The sequence below is a fragment of the Perca flavescens genome, chromosome 17, assembly GCF_004354835.1.
Source record: "Perca flavescens isolate YP-PL-M2 chromosome 17, PFLA_1.0, whole genome shotgun sequence".
Classification (NCBI taxonomy): Eukaryota; Metazoa; Chordata; class Actinopteri; order Perciformes; family Percidae; genus Perca; species Perca flavescens.
Genome location: NC_041347.1, coordinates 33,030,143 through 33,047,642, shown reverse-complemented (window position 1 = coordinate 33,047,642; position 17,500 = coordinate 33,030,143). Strand labels below are relative to the sequence as shown.

General features: G+C 44.4%; 2 protein-coding genes across 2 annotated transcripts in view; one reads left to right on the top strand and one right to left on the bottom strand.

Moving 5' to 3' along the window:
* The window catches only part of LOC114571791 (inactive ubiquitin carboxyl-terminal hydrolase 54), a 99,847-nt gene extending 88,358 nt beyond the window's left edge, over positions 1-11,489 (bottom strand). Inside the window, exon 1 of the mRNA XM_028602984.1 lies at positions 11,128-11,489. Within this exon, the coding sequence (XP_028458785.1) occupies positions 11,128-11,292 (165 nt within the window). The 5' untranslated portion in view covers positions 11,293-11,489. The remainder of the gene's footprint in view (positions 1-11,127) is intronic.
* Positions 11,490-15,182: 3,693 nt separating this feature from the next.
* LOC114571790 (melanopsin-A-like) overlaps positions 15,183-17,500 on the top strand; it is a 16,198-nt gene continuing 13,880 nt past the window's right edge. The window contains exon 1 of the mRNA XM_028602983.1: positions 15,183-15,223. Within this exon, the coding sequence (XP_028458784.1) occupies positions 15,183-15,223 (41 nt within the window). The remainder of the gene's footprint in view (positions 15,224-17,500) is intronic.

Genomic DNA, 17,500 nt, shown 5'->3' with positions numbered 1-17,500 from the left:
AGAAATGCACTTGAAGACATCACCGGGGACAGGACTTCTCTAACCCTTTTGTTCTGACATTTTATAGAAATATGATTAATAAATGTGTGTGGGTCTGTGTGTTTGTGTGAGTCTGTGAGTGTGCGTGTGTGTCTTTGTATCCAAGAAATCTTGGCACAATTATGGACTCTGACCCGAATTTTAACAGCCACATTAGGTCAGTAACTAAATCTGCCTATAATTGCCTCAAAAATATAGCAAGGGTAAAAGGACTTATGTGCCAACAGGATTTGGAAAAACGTATCCATGCTTTTATTTTCAGTAGACTTGACTACTGCAACAGGTCTCCCTAAAAAAAGTCTATTAAACAACTGCAGCTGATTCAGAACGCTGCTGCACGAGTCCTTACCAACACCAAGAAAATAGATCACATCACTCCAGTTCTGAAGTCCTTACACTAGCTTCCTGTGCACCAAAGAATAGATTTCAAAATACTCATGTTAGTTTATAAGTCACTAAACTGTTTAGGACCAATTTACCTTTCCAATCTGCTACTACACTATGAGCCGCAGAGATCCTTGAGATCATCAGGGACGGGGCTGCCTGCCATACCCAGAGTCGGAACAAAAAAGGGGGAAGCTGCGTTCAGCTTCTATGGTCCGTACATCTGGGACAAACTACCGCTAAACTGTAGATCGGCACCTAATCTCAGCTCTTTTAAATCAAGGTTGAAGACCTTTCTATTTAACACTGCCTTTTCTTAATTAATTTTTTCTTTTTTTTTAATATTAACTGCTTTCTATTGGTTACCAATTTGTATGAATTTGTCTTTATGTCTTGTGTAAAGCCCTTTGAATTGCATTGCTGCTGAACTGTGCTATACAAATAAAATTGCCTTGCCTGGTGTGTGTGTGTGTGTGTGTGTCTGTGAGTGTGTGTCTGTGCATGTGTCCATGTGGGTGTCTGTAAGTGTGTGTCTGTGTATTTGTGTATGTGTTTCGTGTCTGTGCATGTGTCTGTGTGTGGTGGTGGTGTGTGTGTGTGTGTGTGTGTGTGTGGTGGTGGTGTGTGTGTGTGTGAGTGTGTGTCTGTGCATGTGTCCATGTGGGGTGTCTGTAAGTGTGTGTCTGTGTATTTGTGTATGTGTTTCGTGTCTGTGCGTGTGTGTGCATGTGTGTGTGTGTGTGGTGTGTGTGTGTGTGTGTGTGTGTGTGTGTGTGTCTGTGCATGTGTCCATGTGGGTGTCTGTGAGTGTGTGTCTGTGTATTTGTGTATGTGTTTCGTGTCTGTGCGTGTGTGTGCATGTGTCTGTGTGTGGTGGTGGTGGTGGGGTGTGTGTGTGTGTGTGTGTGTGTGTGTGTGTGTGTGTGTGTGTGTGTGTGTGTGTGTGTGTGTGTGTGTGTGTGTGTGTGTGTGATCAAACAGCAATCAACAGCGAGAAGCAACAGGAAGTGGGTTACTATCGAGAGACAAGCCATAATCTAGACCAGGGGTGTTAAACTCAGCTTCTCTAAGAGCCACACTGGTAAATAAGAATCCTATTAAGAGCCAGACACATGCTTTTATTCAATCAAAAGTCAAATATCTTTGACTGTATTATTATTAATGCATGTCTTACACAGCATAGCTTTCCAACTCTAGTCGCTCTGACAAAAAAACTGATAAATCATTTATGGGATGTCTAGTTTCTGTGTACAACATAAAGATGTGTGCTGAACGTCTGTTACCTGGCTGACCTGCTTCATCCTGCAGCAACAGAGCAACATATTGGCCCCGGTGGGGGGTGGGTGGTGGGGTGGACAGGAAGGAGAAAACAAACACACCCAAAAAGTGCTGACACCACAGTATGCTTCACCGAGGACTCGTGTCCAAAGACTCACACCCCAGGGCTCCTTATTCCTACACACCTTCTGTCAACGCTTTTACAATCATGGCATTGCTTTAGCTGCTTTTTAATGTGTGTGTGTGTATATATATACATACTCTTAGAGAAGCTGAGTTTAACACCCCTGGTCTAGATTATGGCTCGTCTCTTGATAGTAACCCACTTCCTGTTGCTTCTCGGTGTTGATTGCTGTTTGATCACACACGCACACACACACACACACACACACACACACACACACACACACACACACACACACACACACACAATTTGTATAGCACAGCAGCAATGCGATTCAAAGTGCTTTACACAAGACATAAAGACAAATTGGTAACCAATAGAAAGCAGTTATTAAAAAAAGAAAAAATGTATTAAGAAAAGGCAGTGTTAAAAAGAAATGTCTTCAACCTTGATTTAAAAAGAGCTGATAGATAGATAGATAGATAGATAAAATCATATCATTTGTTTGAATGTATTTGAATATTTAATAATATTTTGACCATTAAATGCCTTCAGTAAGACCTATATTGGTATCAAACTTGAGTTGTAAATGTGCTGTCCACCAGAGGGCAGTGTACCAGTCAATAGGCGGTGATGTTTCCAGAAGACAAACACACTGTTTGTTTTAAATTAAAAGTCAGACCCTGATTAAACTCAAAGAGTATGCTTTCAACAGCAAGTAGGAGCAACATTTTATTTAACCTTTATTTAACCAGGTTAGTCTCAGTGAGATATTAAATCTCTTTTTCAAGAGAGACCTGGCCAAGATAGCAGAACAAGTTAGTTACATATAAAAACAATTTACAATCAAACAAAAAACACAAAAAAAGAGGCAAAGACATCTCAAGTGCATTTCAATTAAATAAAAGTACCATTAGTTAAAACATTTGCACGTGTGGATGGACTCATGTTCTATGGTTTTAACATAACCTTTAAAATCGTTTAAGGAAATTAGACAGTGTAGTTTGAGTGTTTTCTGTAGGTCATTCCAAGTAGAAGGAGCAGCAAACATGAAAGCCTTTTTAAACATCTCTGTCTGGGCTTGAGGTACAGTACAGGCCAAAAGTTTGGACACAACTTCTCATTCAATGAGTTTCCTTTTTATTTTCATGACTATTTACATTGTAGATTCTCACTGAAGGCATCAAAACTATGAATGAACACATATGGAATTATGTACTTAACAAAAAAGTGTGAAATAACTGAAAACATGTCTTATATTTTAGATTCTTCAAAGTAGCCACCCTTTTTTTTTTTTTTGATAACTCTGCAAACCCTTGGTGTTCTCTCAATGAGCTTCATGAGGTAGTCACCTGAAATGGTTTTACCTTCACAGGTGTGCTTTGTCAGGGTTAAGGGTTTTTCCTCCCTTCTTCTCTCCCCCAGGGAATAAAAAGAATGATAATAATAACAGTTGGCGATTAGTTTAAAAGTTGAGAGGGAGCGTGTGATGACAGCAAACAGTGTTACGTGTGTGTGTGTGTGTGTGTGTGTGTGTGTGTGTGTGTGTGTGTGTGTGTGTGTGTGTACCTGTGACCTCTGGCTGTGTGTGAATGTCAGTTAAAAGATGTTAATGAGTGTTTCCTCTTCAGTTCAGTCTATCATTTAAGCAGCAGCCCCGCCCGGTTAACGAGTCAGCCTCCGTTTACACCCCGATAATTACTGCTGACACACACACACAACTGCTGTCGCACCATCACACACACTCACATATACACAAACACACACACACACACACACACACTACTGCTGTCGCACCATCACACACACACACACACTACTGCTGTCGTATCATTACACACACACACACACACACACACACACACACACTACTGCTGTCGCACCATCACACACACACACACACACTCACATATACACACACACACACACACACACACACACACACACACATACACACACACACACACACACTACTGCTGTCACACCATCACACACACACACACTTTCCTTTTAGTTTCCTTCTATAGTTTGTGTACGTGTGTGTGTGTGTTTACACGTGTGTGTGTGTGTGTGTGTGTGTGTGTTCTGTTTACGTGTGTGTTTACGCATATGTCTATATTTCTCTCACTTTCATTTGTTTAGTTTCTTACTTCCTCTCTTTTTAGTTCCCTTTCTTCCTCAGCCCCCTTCCTCCATAAAAAGCTGAGTCATGAATGTGTGTAATGTGCAGTTTTGGGGGTGTTGACGGCTGCTGAAAGCTGCAGAGGATCATTATCGGCTGACATAAGTGCGGAGGAGGGTTTCCAGACCGGTATTTATCTGTCTGACTGCCGTTTACCGACCGGCTGACTGGCTCAAAGGCACCGAGGCAGAGCCGAGCCTTCTGTCAGCGTCTACTTTGCTGCATCAGCCACAAAACTGCTGAATCATATCGGTACATGACGGGCGTTTTACACACAGAGCCAGACTATAAATGCACGAGTCATCCCAAAAAAAAAAAAAAAAAAAAAAAAAAAAAAAAAGGGACAAGTGTGTCAGAAGAAGAGTTCAGAAAAAGGTCTGAAATTACGAAAAAAGAGACAGAAAAAGTCCAATAAAAAAATGACAAAATTGTCACAATAAAATACTTCAAAATCGTCCAAAAGAAGCATCAAAGATGGCAAAATAAGTAGGTAGTTATGTGTCTGAGAGCTGTTTGAGTTGAGCCTTCTGTCAGCATCTCTACGTTGCTGCTTCAGCCACAAAACTGCTGAGTCATACCGGTACATGACGGGGCGTTTTACACACAGAGCCAGACTATAAGGGCCATTAACGCACGAGTCATCACGAGTCAGCAGCCACGTTAGCAGCTCGGGGAAACAAAGGGAACGTCTTGTGTCCTTTAATTGCATCCCTGTTTCCTTCGCTTGCTTTTATTTCCTCTTAGGCTGGAGAGAGGCCTGAGCGAGGCTGGAGCGAGGCCGGAGCGAGGCCTGAGAGAGGCTTGAGAGGCCTGAGAGAGGCTGGAGAGAGGCCGGAGCGAGGCCGGAGCGAGGCCTGAGAGAGGCTTGAGAGAGGCTTGAGAGAGGCCGGAGAGAAGCTGGAGAGAAGCTGGAGAGAGGCCGGAGCGAGGCCGGAGCGAGGCCTGAGAGAGGCTTGAGCGAGGCTGGAGCGAGGCCGGAGCGAGGCCGGAGCGTGGCCGGAGAGAGGCCGGAGCGAGGCCTGAGAGAGGCTGGAGCGTGGCTGGAGCGAGGCTGGAGCGAGGCTGGAGCGAGGCTGGAGAGAGGCTGGAGCGAGGCTGGAGCGAGGCTGGAGCGAGGCTGGAGAGAGGCTGGAGCGTGGCTGAGAGAGGCGGGCGAGGCAGGGCGTGGCGAGCGGGCGGGCGTGGAGCGAGGCGGAGCGAGGCGGGCGAGGCTGGGAGAGGCGGAGAGAGGCTGGAGAGAGGCTGGAGCGAGGCCGGAGCGTGGCTGGAGAGAGGCAGGAGCGAGGCAGGAGCGAGGCAGGAGCGCGGGCAGGAGCGAGGCTGGAGCGAGGCTGGAGCGAGGCTGGAGAGAGGCTGGAGCGTGGCTGGGCGTGGCTGGAGCGAGGCTGGAGAGAGGCTGGAGCGTGGCTGGAGCGAGGCTGGAGAGAGGCAGGAGCGAGGCTGGAGCGAGGCTGGAGAGAGGCAGGAGCGAGGCTGGAGCGAGGCTGGAGCGTGGCTGGAGCGAGGCTGGAGCGAGGCTGGAGAGAGGCTGGAGCGAGGCTGGAGAGAGGCAGGAGCGAGGCTGGAGCGAGGCTGGAGCGTGGCTGGAGCGTGGCTGGAGCGAGGCAGGAGAGAGAGGCTGAGGCGAGGCTGGAGAGAGGCAGGAGCGAGGCTGGAGCGAGGCTGGAGCGTGGCTGGAGCGTGGCTGGAGCGAGGCTGGAGAGAGGCTGGAGAGAGGCTTGAGCGTGGCTGGAGCGTGGCTGGAGCGAGGCTGGAGCGTGGCTGGAGCGTGGCTGGAGCGAGGCTGGAGCGAGGCTGGAGCGAGGCTTGAGCGTGGCTGGAGCGTGGCTGGAGCGAGGCAGGAGCGAGGCTGGAGCGAGGCTTGAGCGTGGCGTTTCTCTGTCTTTGCACAACCAGAAATTTACTGCTGTGAACTTGGGTGTGTGTTGTAGCAGTGCTTTGCTATTGAGAACGAGGTAGCATGCTAACGCTAGCGTTAGCATGCTGATGCTAACGCTACGAGCTAACGGTTGTGGTTAGTCAAGCAGTAGTGTAGTTTAGAGATAACTATCGTTATCGGCAAAAATCCATACCGATAGTTTTTCCTGGTTGCGTCCGTGGCTGACAAGTGCGCGCTTACACGGTACGCGAGAGCTGAGAAGGGTCTGCTGGCATCGTGCATCACAATAGCTCCTCTAGAGGGTCTTTCTAGCCTTTACAGGTGATCTTCTATCCAGTCTGGAACTTGGGCCTTTATTCGGAGTTGTTGAGCATTAAATCCAAACGGTTACATCCAAGATTTATCCACCTGATGTCCATAATTCATCACGTTTTCGGTCATTTCTGCCGCTAACTCCGTGCTACCCATAGACAGTAGGTGCTACCGACAAGGGAATCTCCCATGATGCCTTTTGTTTATGTTTTCAACCAATGGGAAGGCAGGTCCGTCACACATTACGCCTTATATGGGCATCCAAGCGAGAACAGAGAGTATATAGTGGGAAAGATAGATCCCTCCAGGTCAGAGATCGTCTGTTACCGCTCTAACCCGACAGTTTAACTGTTTTATCTATTTATTACTTTTTGTTTCAGTTTGAATGAATGTCTTTTATTGACTTCAATATTTATTTCATTTAGCATGTTTTCATGGTTCAATACGGTTTTTTTATTTTTATAATAAAAGTTCAGCACTGTTTTACTTGAGTATCATGTTTGTATTTATCCAGTATCAATTCTACATACATATTGTATTTACACACAGTACACACACACACACACACACACACACACACACACACACACACACACACACACACACACACACACACACACACACACACACACACACACACACACACACACACACACACACACACACACACACACACACACACACACACACACACACTTCAGGTTCATAACTGTATTTTAAGGTTGTACCAGAATAGGTTTACATGGTTTCATTTACCAAAAAAACACCATATTTTTGTTGTACTGCGCAGCTCTCCCTCACTGCTGCAGATCCTCTTTTCACCTGGTTTCTGTTTTAGCTACAGAGTGAGACCTCTTTTCTTCTTCTGTCCTATCTTTGATTGCACTGCACATGCTCAGTAGCTCAGATGTAGATCATGTCAGCTAACTCCATAGACAGTAAAAGAAAGGCTGTTTCTCCGACTTCAGTCAGTTCCAAGGCAGGATCATTCTTCTAAACCAGGGAGCACATGGAAGTAGTTCTTTTGGAGATTATGGTGAACTTGGGTGTGTGTTGTAGCAGTGCTTTGCTATTGAGAACGAGGCTGATGCTAACGCTACGAGCTAACGGTTGTGGTTAGCCAGCTCGTTTCGGACCGTGACGTTGACCAGCTCACCCGGAGACTGAAGGCAGGACACATTCAGAAACCGTATCTCACTCAGAACACCATGGATGGATTTATTTCAAAATTTGTATGTGTGTAGAAGCACCAGAGACACAAAATAACACCCCAAATCACCAGAAAAAAGTGTTTTTTTCATAATATGGGACCTTTAAAATGACATATATACAGTACAGGCCAAAAGTTTGGACACACCTTCTCATTCAATGCGTTTCCTTTTTATTTTCATGACTATTTACATTGTAGATTCTCACTGAAGGCATCAAAACTATGAATGAACACATATGGAATTATGTACTTAACAAAAAGTGTGAAATAACTGAAAACATGTCTTATATTTTAGATTCCTCAAAGTAGCCACCCTTTGCTTTTTTTTTTGATAACTCTGCAAACCCTTGGTGTTCTCTCAATGAGCTTCATGAGGTAGTCACCTGAAATGGTTTTACCTTCACAGGTGTGCTTTGTCAGGGTTAATTAGTGGAATTATTTCCCTTATTAATAAAAAAGCAAAGGGTGGCTACTTTGAAGAATCTAAAATATAAGACATGTTTTCAGTTATTTCACACTTTTTTTGTTAAGTACATAATTCCATATGTGTTCATTCATAGTTTTGATGCCTTCAGTGAGAATCTACAATGTAAATAGTCATGAAAATAAAAAGGAAACACATTGAATGAGAAGGTGTGTCCAAACTTTTGGCCCGTATTGAGTCTAAACGACATCTTTTCCTATTCTATGTTGCCTGGAAATGCTTCCAACACGCTCGCGTGTCGCGTGAAAAATAGGTCCTGAGACGGGTGTGTGTCACGCAGGCAGCATGCGAGCTCTAACCGGTTACCATGGGAGCCCAAATATAAACCGAAACGACACGCAGCCAGTGTGCAGGAGGCCGGAGCCTGTCAGTCCGTCCCACCGGGCGACGCTCCTCGGGGCAGGAATAAGAGTTTTGAGATTGAAAGGTTAAAACTTAACTCTCGCCAAAATGCAACCTAGGGTCTTTTTGTGAATGTACCCGAGTCAAACTTTCATTTAAAAGCATATTTAGGACGGAAGCGCCACTTTTAAGATTTATCGTATTCTCCTTTTTCGGTCAAATGGTCTTTTGAATGGGAGTGCTAGGGGGCATTTTTATGCTATAGCCTCAAAATAGTTATTTTTAAACCACCAAGAAGGCTCGACACAACATGAGACTTTGCTCCAAGTATCACCAGGAGCTCTACACCTGAACTACGACCGACAGACAGACAGACAGACAGACAGACAGACTAGGGCTAGGCAATATATCGATATTATATCGATATCGTGATATGAGACTAGATATCGTCTTAGATTTTGGATATCGTAATATCGTGATATGACATAAGTGTCTTTTACTGGTTTTAAAGGCTGCATTACAGTAAAGTGATGTACTTTTCTGAACCTACCAGACTGTTCTAGCTGTTCTATCATTTGCCTTTTCCCCACTTAGACATGATGTCCACATTACTGATGATTATTTATCTAAAATCTAAGTGTAAAGATATTTTTTTAAAGCACCAATTGTCAACCCTAGAATATCGCCGCAATATCGATAGAGGTATTTGGTCAAGAATATCGTGATATATGATTTTCTCCATATCGCCCAGCCCTAAGACAGACAGACAGACGGACACACTACAACCAGGGGCTCTACACCTGAACTACACCGGTGACCAAAGGATCTACTAAATCTGGGGCTAGTGGTTATGATATGGACTCTTTTTGACTGCCGAGGTGGTAGCGGTGGGAAACAACCAGAGCTACGATGAGTTGTTGAAAACCTTTTTAAGTAAACTCTGGGAACACAAAGAATGTTATCAACGCTTTTGTTCATGTGTAGAGCCCCTGGTGATACTTGGAGCAAAGTCTCATGTTGTGTCGAGCCTTCTTAGTGGTTTAAAAATAGCTATTTTGAGGATATAGCATTGTAGTGCCCCCTAGCACTCCCATTCAAAAGGCCATTCAACGGAAAAAGAGAATACGGTAAATCTTAAAAGTGGCGCTTCCGTCCTAATTTATGCTTTTAAAACGAAAGTTTGACTCGGGTACAGTCACAAAAAAAACCTAGGTTGCATTCTGGCGAGAGTTAGGCTTTAAATAAATGACTGAATGAATGAATGAATGAATGATCGTCTATTCTAGCCTGACAAGCCCGACCCACATCCAGATGTTGGGTCTGGGAACTCACCATTGACGGAGCTCGATCCGAGGGGCGGGATAAACGGTTGTCTTTCAAATTCCCTCTGCACGCAATAGGATAGCGCTCCAACCAATCAGAGCAACGAAGAAGGTAGAGATGTTCCGATACTGCCTAAAACGCTGGTATCGGTATCGGGAAGTACTGGAGTTTATGCACCGATCCGATACCACGTAATAAAGCCCTAAAGAAAATCTACGTTAAAAGTAGTTTATTTATGTTCTTTTTCCGTTATAACTGACTGTCAAACTGGAGAATAAAAGAAAACTCTGAGTTTGTTAATGTTTCACAAAGAGTTTAACCTGAGCCAGACCGACAACAAAGATAGAAATCATATCACATCCATACAGAGATAGTAGTATACAGCTGTTAAAACATAATGAAATATATGACACACTGGTATTGGATTGGTACTCGGTATCGGACGATAAGCATGTTCAGGTATCAGAATCGGTATCGGGAAGCAAAAAATGGAATCGGACCATCTCTAGAAGAAGGTAGCGGAGCTAGTTGATAGATTAAACGTTTGCCGTATCCGGTCGGCAAAACTCTGAACACATCTTCCCTTTTTTAAGGGATGACTTCAGTGCCGTTCTTTGTTCTTTTCTCAAAGAAAAGCTGAACTCCAAGTCTCCCAGAAGACCTCTGTTCACCAGCAGCAGCAACAGCCATAAGCCCCGCCCACCGGCTCTATACACGATGTGATTGGCCTGACCAGAGTTTGGTTTTTGCAGCTTGAAAGTCAACGGAGAGTTGGAATATTCCTAGGTTCAAACTATTACAATGTACTTTACACATTATGTCCATAAGAGGGCAAACATACAACGAGATATATAAATAACTAGTGAACTAGTGTAGCACGACACAGACAGAAGAAGTTAAAGACCAGAAGATGAATCTGGAAAATATCAGCAGATTAATCAATAATGAAAAGGATCTTTAGCTGTAGCCTTAGTTTACTCAAATTATATTTCATGTATTCTTCAAACACTGTGTTTGTGTGTGTGTGTGTGTGTGTGTGTGTGAGAAAGTGGAGGGAGGAAGAAAAGACAGAAAGTGTATGTGTGTGAGAGAGTATGAGAGTGTGTGTGAGAGTGTTTGTGTGTGTGTGTGTGTGTGTGTGTGTGTGTATGTATGTTTGGGTGAGAGAGAGAGCATGAGTGTGTGTGTGTGTGTGTGTGTGTGTGTGTGTGTGTGTGTGTGTGTGAGAAAGTGGAGGGGGGAAGAAAAGACAGAAAGTGTGTGTGTGTGAGAGAGTATGAGAGTGTGTGTGAGAGTGTGTGTGCGTTTGTGTGAGAGAGAGAGTGTGTGTGTGAGTGTGTGTGTGTGTGAGAAAGTTGAAAGTGGAGGAAGAAAAGACAGAAAGTGTGTGTGAGAGAGAGAGAGAGAGAGAGAGAGTATGAGAGTGTGAGTGAGAAAGATCAAAGTGGAGAGGGAAAGAGAAGACAGTGTGTGTGTGTGTGTGTGTGTGTGTGTGTGTGTGTGTGTGTGTGTGTGTGTGTGTGTGTGTGTGTGTGTGTGTGTGTGTGTGTGTGTGTGTGTGTGTGTGTACCTGCAGGGCACTGTTCAGGAAGCAGCTGTTCTGTCCCGGCTCGTTGCTCAGCCCTTTACTCGGGGCGATAGACGTCACGTTGCGAGGCGTCAACATCCCCGGTATCCCTCCGCCAACGCCACTTCCACCGCCGCCGGACGCAAAGTAGTTCCTCTTCCACGACATTTTCCCCGCTCGGTGTTCTTCTTCTTCTCCTCTCTCTTGCAGCCTGGCTCCCTCCACGAGTCAACTGCCTGCCGTCCGCTCTTCTTCTTCTTCTTCTTCTCGCCTCGACGAAGACAACGCCATGACCCCACGGCCCAGGGGAGGAGGAAAGGGTGTGTGTGTGTGTGTGTGTGTGTGTGTGTGTGTGTGTGTGTATATGAGAGCGTGTGTGTGTATGAGAGTGTATGAGAGCGTGTGTGTGTGTGTGTGTGAGAGAGAGTGTGTGTGTGTATGAGAAAGTGTGTGTGTGTGTGTGTGTGTGTGTGTGTGTGTGTGTGTGTGTGTGTGTATATGAGCGCCTGTGTGTGTGTGTGTATGAGAGTGTATGAGAGTGTGTGTGTGTGTGAGAGAGTGTGTGTATGAGAAAGTGTGTGTGTGTGTATGTATGAGAAAGTGTGTGTATGAGAGCGTATATGTGTATGAGAGTGTGTGTGTGTGTGTGTGTGAGTGTGTGTGTATCAGAGTGTCTATATGAGTGTGTGTGTGTGTGTATGAGAAAGTGTGTGTATGAGAGCGTATATGTGTATGAGAGTGTGTGTGTGTGTGTGTATGAGAGTGTGTGTGTATGAGAGCGTGTGTGTGTGTATATGAGAGTGTGTGTGTATGAGAGTGTGTGTGTGTGTGTATGAGAGTGTGTATGAGAGTGTGTGTATCAGAGGGTCTATATGAGTGTGTGTGTGTGTGTATGAGAGTGTTTGTGTGTGTATCAGAGTGTCTATATGAGTGTGTGTGTGTGTGTGTGTATGAGAGTGTGTATGAGAGTGTGTGTATCAGAGGGCCTATATGAGTGTGTGTGTGTGTGTATGAGAGTGTTTGTGTGTGTATCAGAGTGTCTATATGAGTGTGTGTGTGTGTATATGAGAGTGTGTGTGTATGAGAGTGTGTATGTGCAGGGGGAAAAAAAAGTAACTATTCCGATAAAAAAAATACAAAGAATTTAAATAAAATCCTTGAGTAGAAGATGTTCAATGTTCTCTAACTTGAACTAATCTGTGTTTTTAAATTCCCAGCATTGCGATAAAAGACCCAAAGATATCCACGAGTTCTGGGTCTCAGCTCCAGATCATGCCAACGGAACTTCGTGAAATCACGAGATTAGTGTGTGTGTGTGTGTGTGTGTGTGTGTGTGTGTGTGTGTGTGTGTGTGTGTGTGTGTGTGTGTGTGGTTGTGTGTGCCCCAAGGATTTCCAAAAGCTCGTCTTCCCCTCTCTCCGTGTCGACGTGCCACGACCTTTGACCTCCTTTCACACGGCAACACGTGCAGCTGAGCCGTGGCCACAGCTCATCCTCCTCTTCATCATCCTCCTCTTCATCATCCTCCTCTTCATCATCACCATCGTCCAAGTCTCAGGATGGATCTGCAGCAGAAGAACAACCAAGACTTTTGAGTGGGTTTCTTTCTGAGTTTATAACAATAATTAATAACAGTAGGGCTGTGCTCGATTTTAAGAACTTCTTAGTCGACTAACACTCATTCAGCTGTACCGACTAATCGATTAGTTGATTTAAATCGACAGATCTGTAAATCTGAGTTTCTCCGCGAAGATTCACACTAAAAGAACCACTTTAATTCTTGTGTTTACCAGAGATGTGCTCGTACGTTTCTTAGAAATAAGTCATTCAGCTTGAAAACACAGCATCAAACGTGACTAATGGACTAAAGAGATCTAAGCTGACTAAGACCAAAACGCACCTGAACACACCTCCCTGTAAGACCAGCACGCCCAGAATGCACCTGAACACACCTCCCTGTAAGACCAGCACGCCCCAGAATGCACCTGAACACACCTCCCTGTAAGACCAGCACACCCAGAATGCACCTGAACACACCTCCCTGTTAGACCAGCATGCCCAGAATGCACCTGAACACACCTCCCTGTAAGACCAGCACGCCCATGGGCCACAGAGGGATTTTTAAAATCGTGATATCAACTAGCACTTTAAAAATGTAACCGTCATTCTCTTTTTAGGGTTTCCTTTTACATTCATTTTAATGTTCAATTTCATAATATAAAAACGTGAAAACAAACCACTCAGAACTCCCATGATGCTCTGCTGCTAAAAAAAAACCCTCCAGACCAAAGAGTCAGTACGTCACAACTTCTTCTCTAAAGCTTTCACAAGATTATTTTAAATTTAAACTTTCAAAGTCTGGAATTTCGCCTTCTTTAAAGTTCAGCAGTAAATACATAATGTTCATGAATGAATCAAAACACACACAATTGTGTGTGTGTGTGTGAGGTAAACTGGCAGTCAGAGCAGAGGGAGGTGAGGAGGGATTAGCCTGATCAGACTCTGTCTGTCTGCCCAGGATTAGCTTGTCTGTGTGTGTGTGTGTGTGTGGGGATTAGTTTATTTCAAACTGATAGAAAACTGTCTAAACGTTCACACGGGGAATCATCATCATCATCCCAGGTGAGAAATGAGACCCAGGTGACTCCTGTCTGTGTACCTGGAAGGCTCGCTAACCAATCAGTGAGTCAGGATTAGTTCAGCTGGTGAGAGGTCGCGTACGCTCTCCCTCCCCTGGACGTTTTGGTGTGAAATAGGTTATATAACACAAACGCCAGGCTGTCGCAGAGAACACACACACACACACACACACACACACACACACACACACACACACACACACACACACACACACACACACACACACACACACACACACACACACACACACACACACACACACACACACACACACACACACACACACACACACACACACACACACACACACACACACACACACACACACACACACACACACACACACACACACACACACACACACACACACACACACACACACACACGATTGATCTGATTCAGGCTGTACGGTCAGGAGAGTTCACAGCTCATCGTCATCAGTGACATTTACTCAACACACTGAAGCCAGTCAGCATCCACTGAAAGCTGACAGACTCAGATTATTATTCTAAGTGTCTGACAACATTATGGGATGGATCCCTACAGAGATAGACATTTTAGTTAAAGAGTAAGATCCTTTTAGTTTAACATGAAACAGCCCCGAAATCACCATCACCAAACTCCACCAGACTCCATGTTAATAATCAGGACTTTTAGCGTGTATAGAGCCAGCATATCTCCACCAGACTCCATGTAAATAATCAGGACTTTTAGTGTGTATAGAGCCAGCATATCTCCACCAGACTCCATGTAAATAATCAGGACTTTTATCATCGTAAAACACACTTCATTCAAAGTGGACAGAAACTAAATAAAACTATCAAAAGCCGTCTTGGTTCATCTTTCCACTGTTCCAACAATCACCACTCTGGTTTGGTTGAAATAAACCCTTAATTCACCCATTTACATGTGGAGATATGCTGGCTCTATACACGCTAAAAGTCCTGATTATTTACATGGAGTCTGGTGAAAATATGCTGGCTCTATACACGCTAAAAGTCCTGATTATTTACATGGAGTCTGGTGGAGATATGCTGGCTCTATACACACTAAAAGTCCTGAATATTTACATGGAGTCTGGTAGAGATATGCTGGCTCTATACAAGCTAAAAGTCCTGATTATTTACATGGAGTCTGGTGTAGTTGGGTGATGGTGATTTCGGGGCTGTTTCATGTTAAACTAAAAGGATCTTACTCTTTAACTAAAAGGTCTATCTCTGTAGGGATCCATCCCATAATGTTGTCAGACACTTAGAATAATAATCGGAGTCTGTCAGCGGCAACAACAGAACTTTTAGTGTACTCTAATGGACACTGAAAATTTGTCCTGTAGGGTTACATTACAGCTGCTATATCCAGCACCCTCCATTTGTTATGAACATGTTTATTCCATCATATCACCATTAATATTTCTAAAAATGAAACGTGTGATGGAGACGGAGGGAGGAAACACTCAATTGTGGGAGGTGATGGTGAAATCGGTCCAGATTTTGGTTCCCTTAGACTGAAATTAAATCCCATTTATTTCTGTGAAACTGTCGAGATAATCTTGAAATATTTTTGCGAGAAGCTTTCTTGAAGTGAGGCTCTCCGTGCTGCTGACCTCGTTGGCAGTTAGTCCGTCTTTTTGGGGGGTGGGGGGAGAGAGAGAGCGAGAGAGAGAGCGAGAGAGATTAGGGGCCTAATGACTAAAAAGGAAAGCTCATGAATACACAGCCGTCCTTCAAAGCTTGCAAAAGCACCAAAATAACTCAGAGAATTTGGGAATGTGGAGCACTTTGATGACTTAATTCCACCCAGTGATAAAAGGAGGAATTAGCTTCTCGGCGCGTCCCACCGAGACCCTGAGACATCAGCCGGCGTCTCGACTCCGCCAAGGACACTTGAGCGCGAGGAAAGACGCAGTCTGGGCGTTTTACGACGACACGATGAACTCTGATCCAGGCTGAAATTAAAATTCCTTCTGGCACAGGATTAATATTACCTGGAGACCTGTAGTAATGGGTGTTAGGGCTGAAACCAATAACATGTTGTGTGTGTGTGTGCGTGTGTGTGTGTGTGAGAGTCTCTGTCAGTGTGTGTGTCTGTGTGTGTGTCTGTGTTTGTGTGTGTCTCTGTGAGTCTGTGTGTTTCTATGTATGTATGTATGTATGTATGTATGTATGTATGTATGTATGTATGTATGTATGTATGTATGAATGTGTGTGTGTGTGTGTTCGGTTGGTCTGTTTTAGTGTTATTTTTTATTAAATTATTATTATTATTATTATTATTATTATTATTATTATTATTATTATTATTATTATTATTATTATTATTATTATTATTACTACTACTACTTTTACTACGGCTGTGCTCGATTGAAGAACTTCTTAGTCGACTAACACTCCATTCAATCGTATCGACTCATCAATTAGTTGATTTAATCGACAGATCTGTAAATCTGAGTTTCTCCACTAAGAGTCATGTGAAAGCACCACTTTGATTCTTGTGTTTACCAGAGATGTGCTCGTATGTTTCCTGGAAATAAGTCATTCAGCATGAAAAAAAAATAAACACGCCTGTTCCACCAACTGAGCCAACCGGCCACACTATTTTGGTTTTTTCTATGAACAGATGGTTCTAAGTTTGTGGGTGGGTTGTTGGGGAGGTGGGCCAGAAGTATATCTTTTTGATGCATTTGAATACATAAGCTACTGTATGTTGAAAGAAAGTTGCTAATTTAAAAAGGGATACGCCTCCGTTTTTTGAAATAGGGTTTATCCCGGTCTCCTCAAGCTGTAGATAGGTGGGGTCTCCTCTAGCTGTAGATAGGTGGGGTCTCCCTTAGCTGTAGATAGGTGGGGTCTCCTCTAGCTGTAGATAGGTGGGGTCTCCTCTAGCTGTAGATAGGTGGGGTCTCCTCTAGCTGTAGATAGGTGGGGTCTCCTCAAGCTCAAGCTGTAGATAGGTGGGGTCTCCTCTAGCTGTAGATAGGTGGGGTCTCCCCAAGCTGTAGATAGGTGGGGTCTCCTCAAGCTGTAGATAGGTGGGGTCTCCTCTAGCTGTAGATAGGTGGGGTCTCCTCAATAGGTGGGGCTGTAGATGGGTGGGGTCTCCCCTAGCTGTAGATAGGTGGGGTCTCCTCTAGCTGTAGATAGGTGGGGTCTCCTCTAGCTGTAGATAGGTGGGGTCTCCCCTAGCTGTAGATAGGTGGGGTCTCCTCTAGCTGTGAGATAGGTGGGGTCTCCCCTAGCTGTAGATAGGTGGGGTCTCCTCTAGCTGTAGATAGGTGGGGTCTCCTCTAGCTGTAGATAGGTGGGGTCTCCTCAAGCTGTAGATAGGTGGGGTCTCCCCTAGCTGTAGATAGGTGGGGTCTCCTCTAGCTGTAGATAGGTGGGGTCTCCCCTAGATGTAGATAGGTGGGCCAATGCATTTTTTGTGCATCGCTTTAGTCCGGTGCAACACTGGCAGCGCCGCCGCTAGTTAGCTTAGCGTAGTGAATGGAATCCTATGTTGCCGGTTAGCATTGTTGTTGAGTAAAAGTGAGCCAACAAAAGACAAAAAAACGACTTAATTACTTGAACTGAGACAGAAAATGCGTCGGCCCACCTATCTACAGCCAGGGGAGACCATGATAAGAACTATTTCAACAAACGGTGGCGTATCCCTTTAAAAAAATTAAAAATAAAGTATACAAAAAAAAACGTGTTAATAGGGTGAAAACAGTAGCCGACCCACAGACTTAAAAACATAC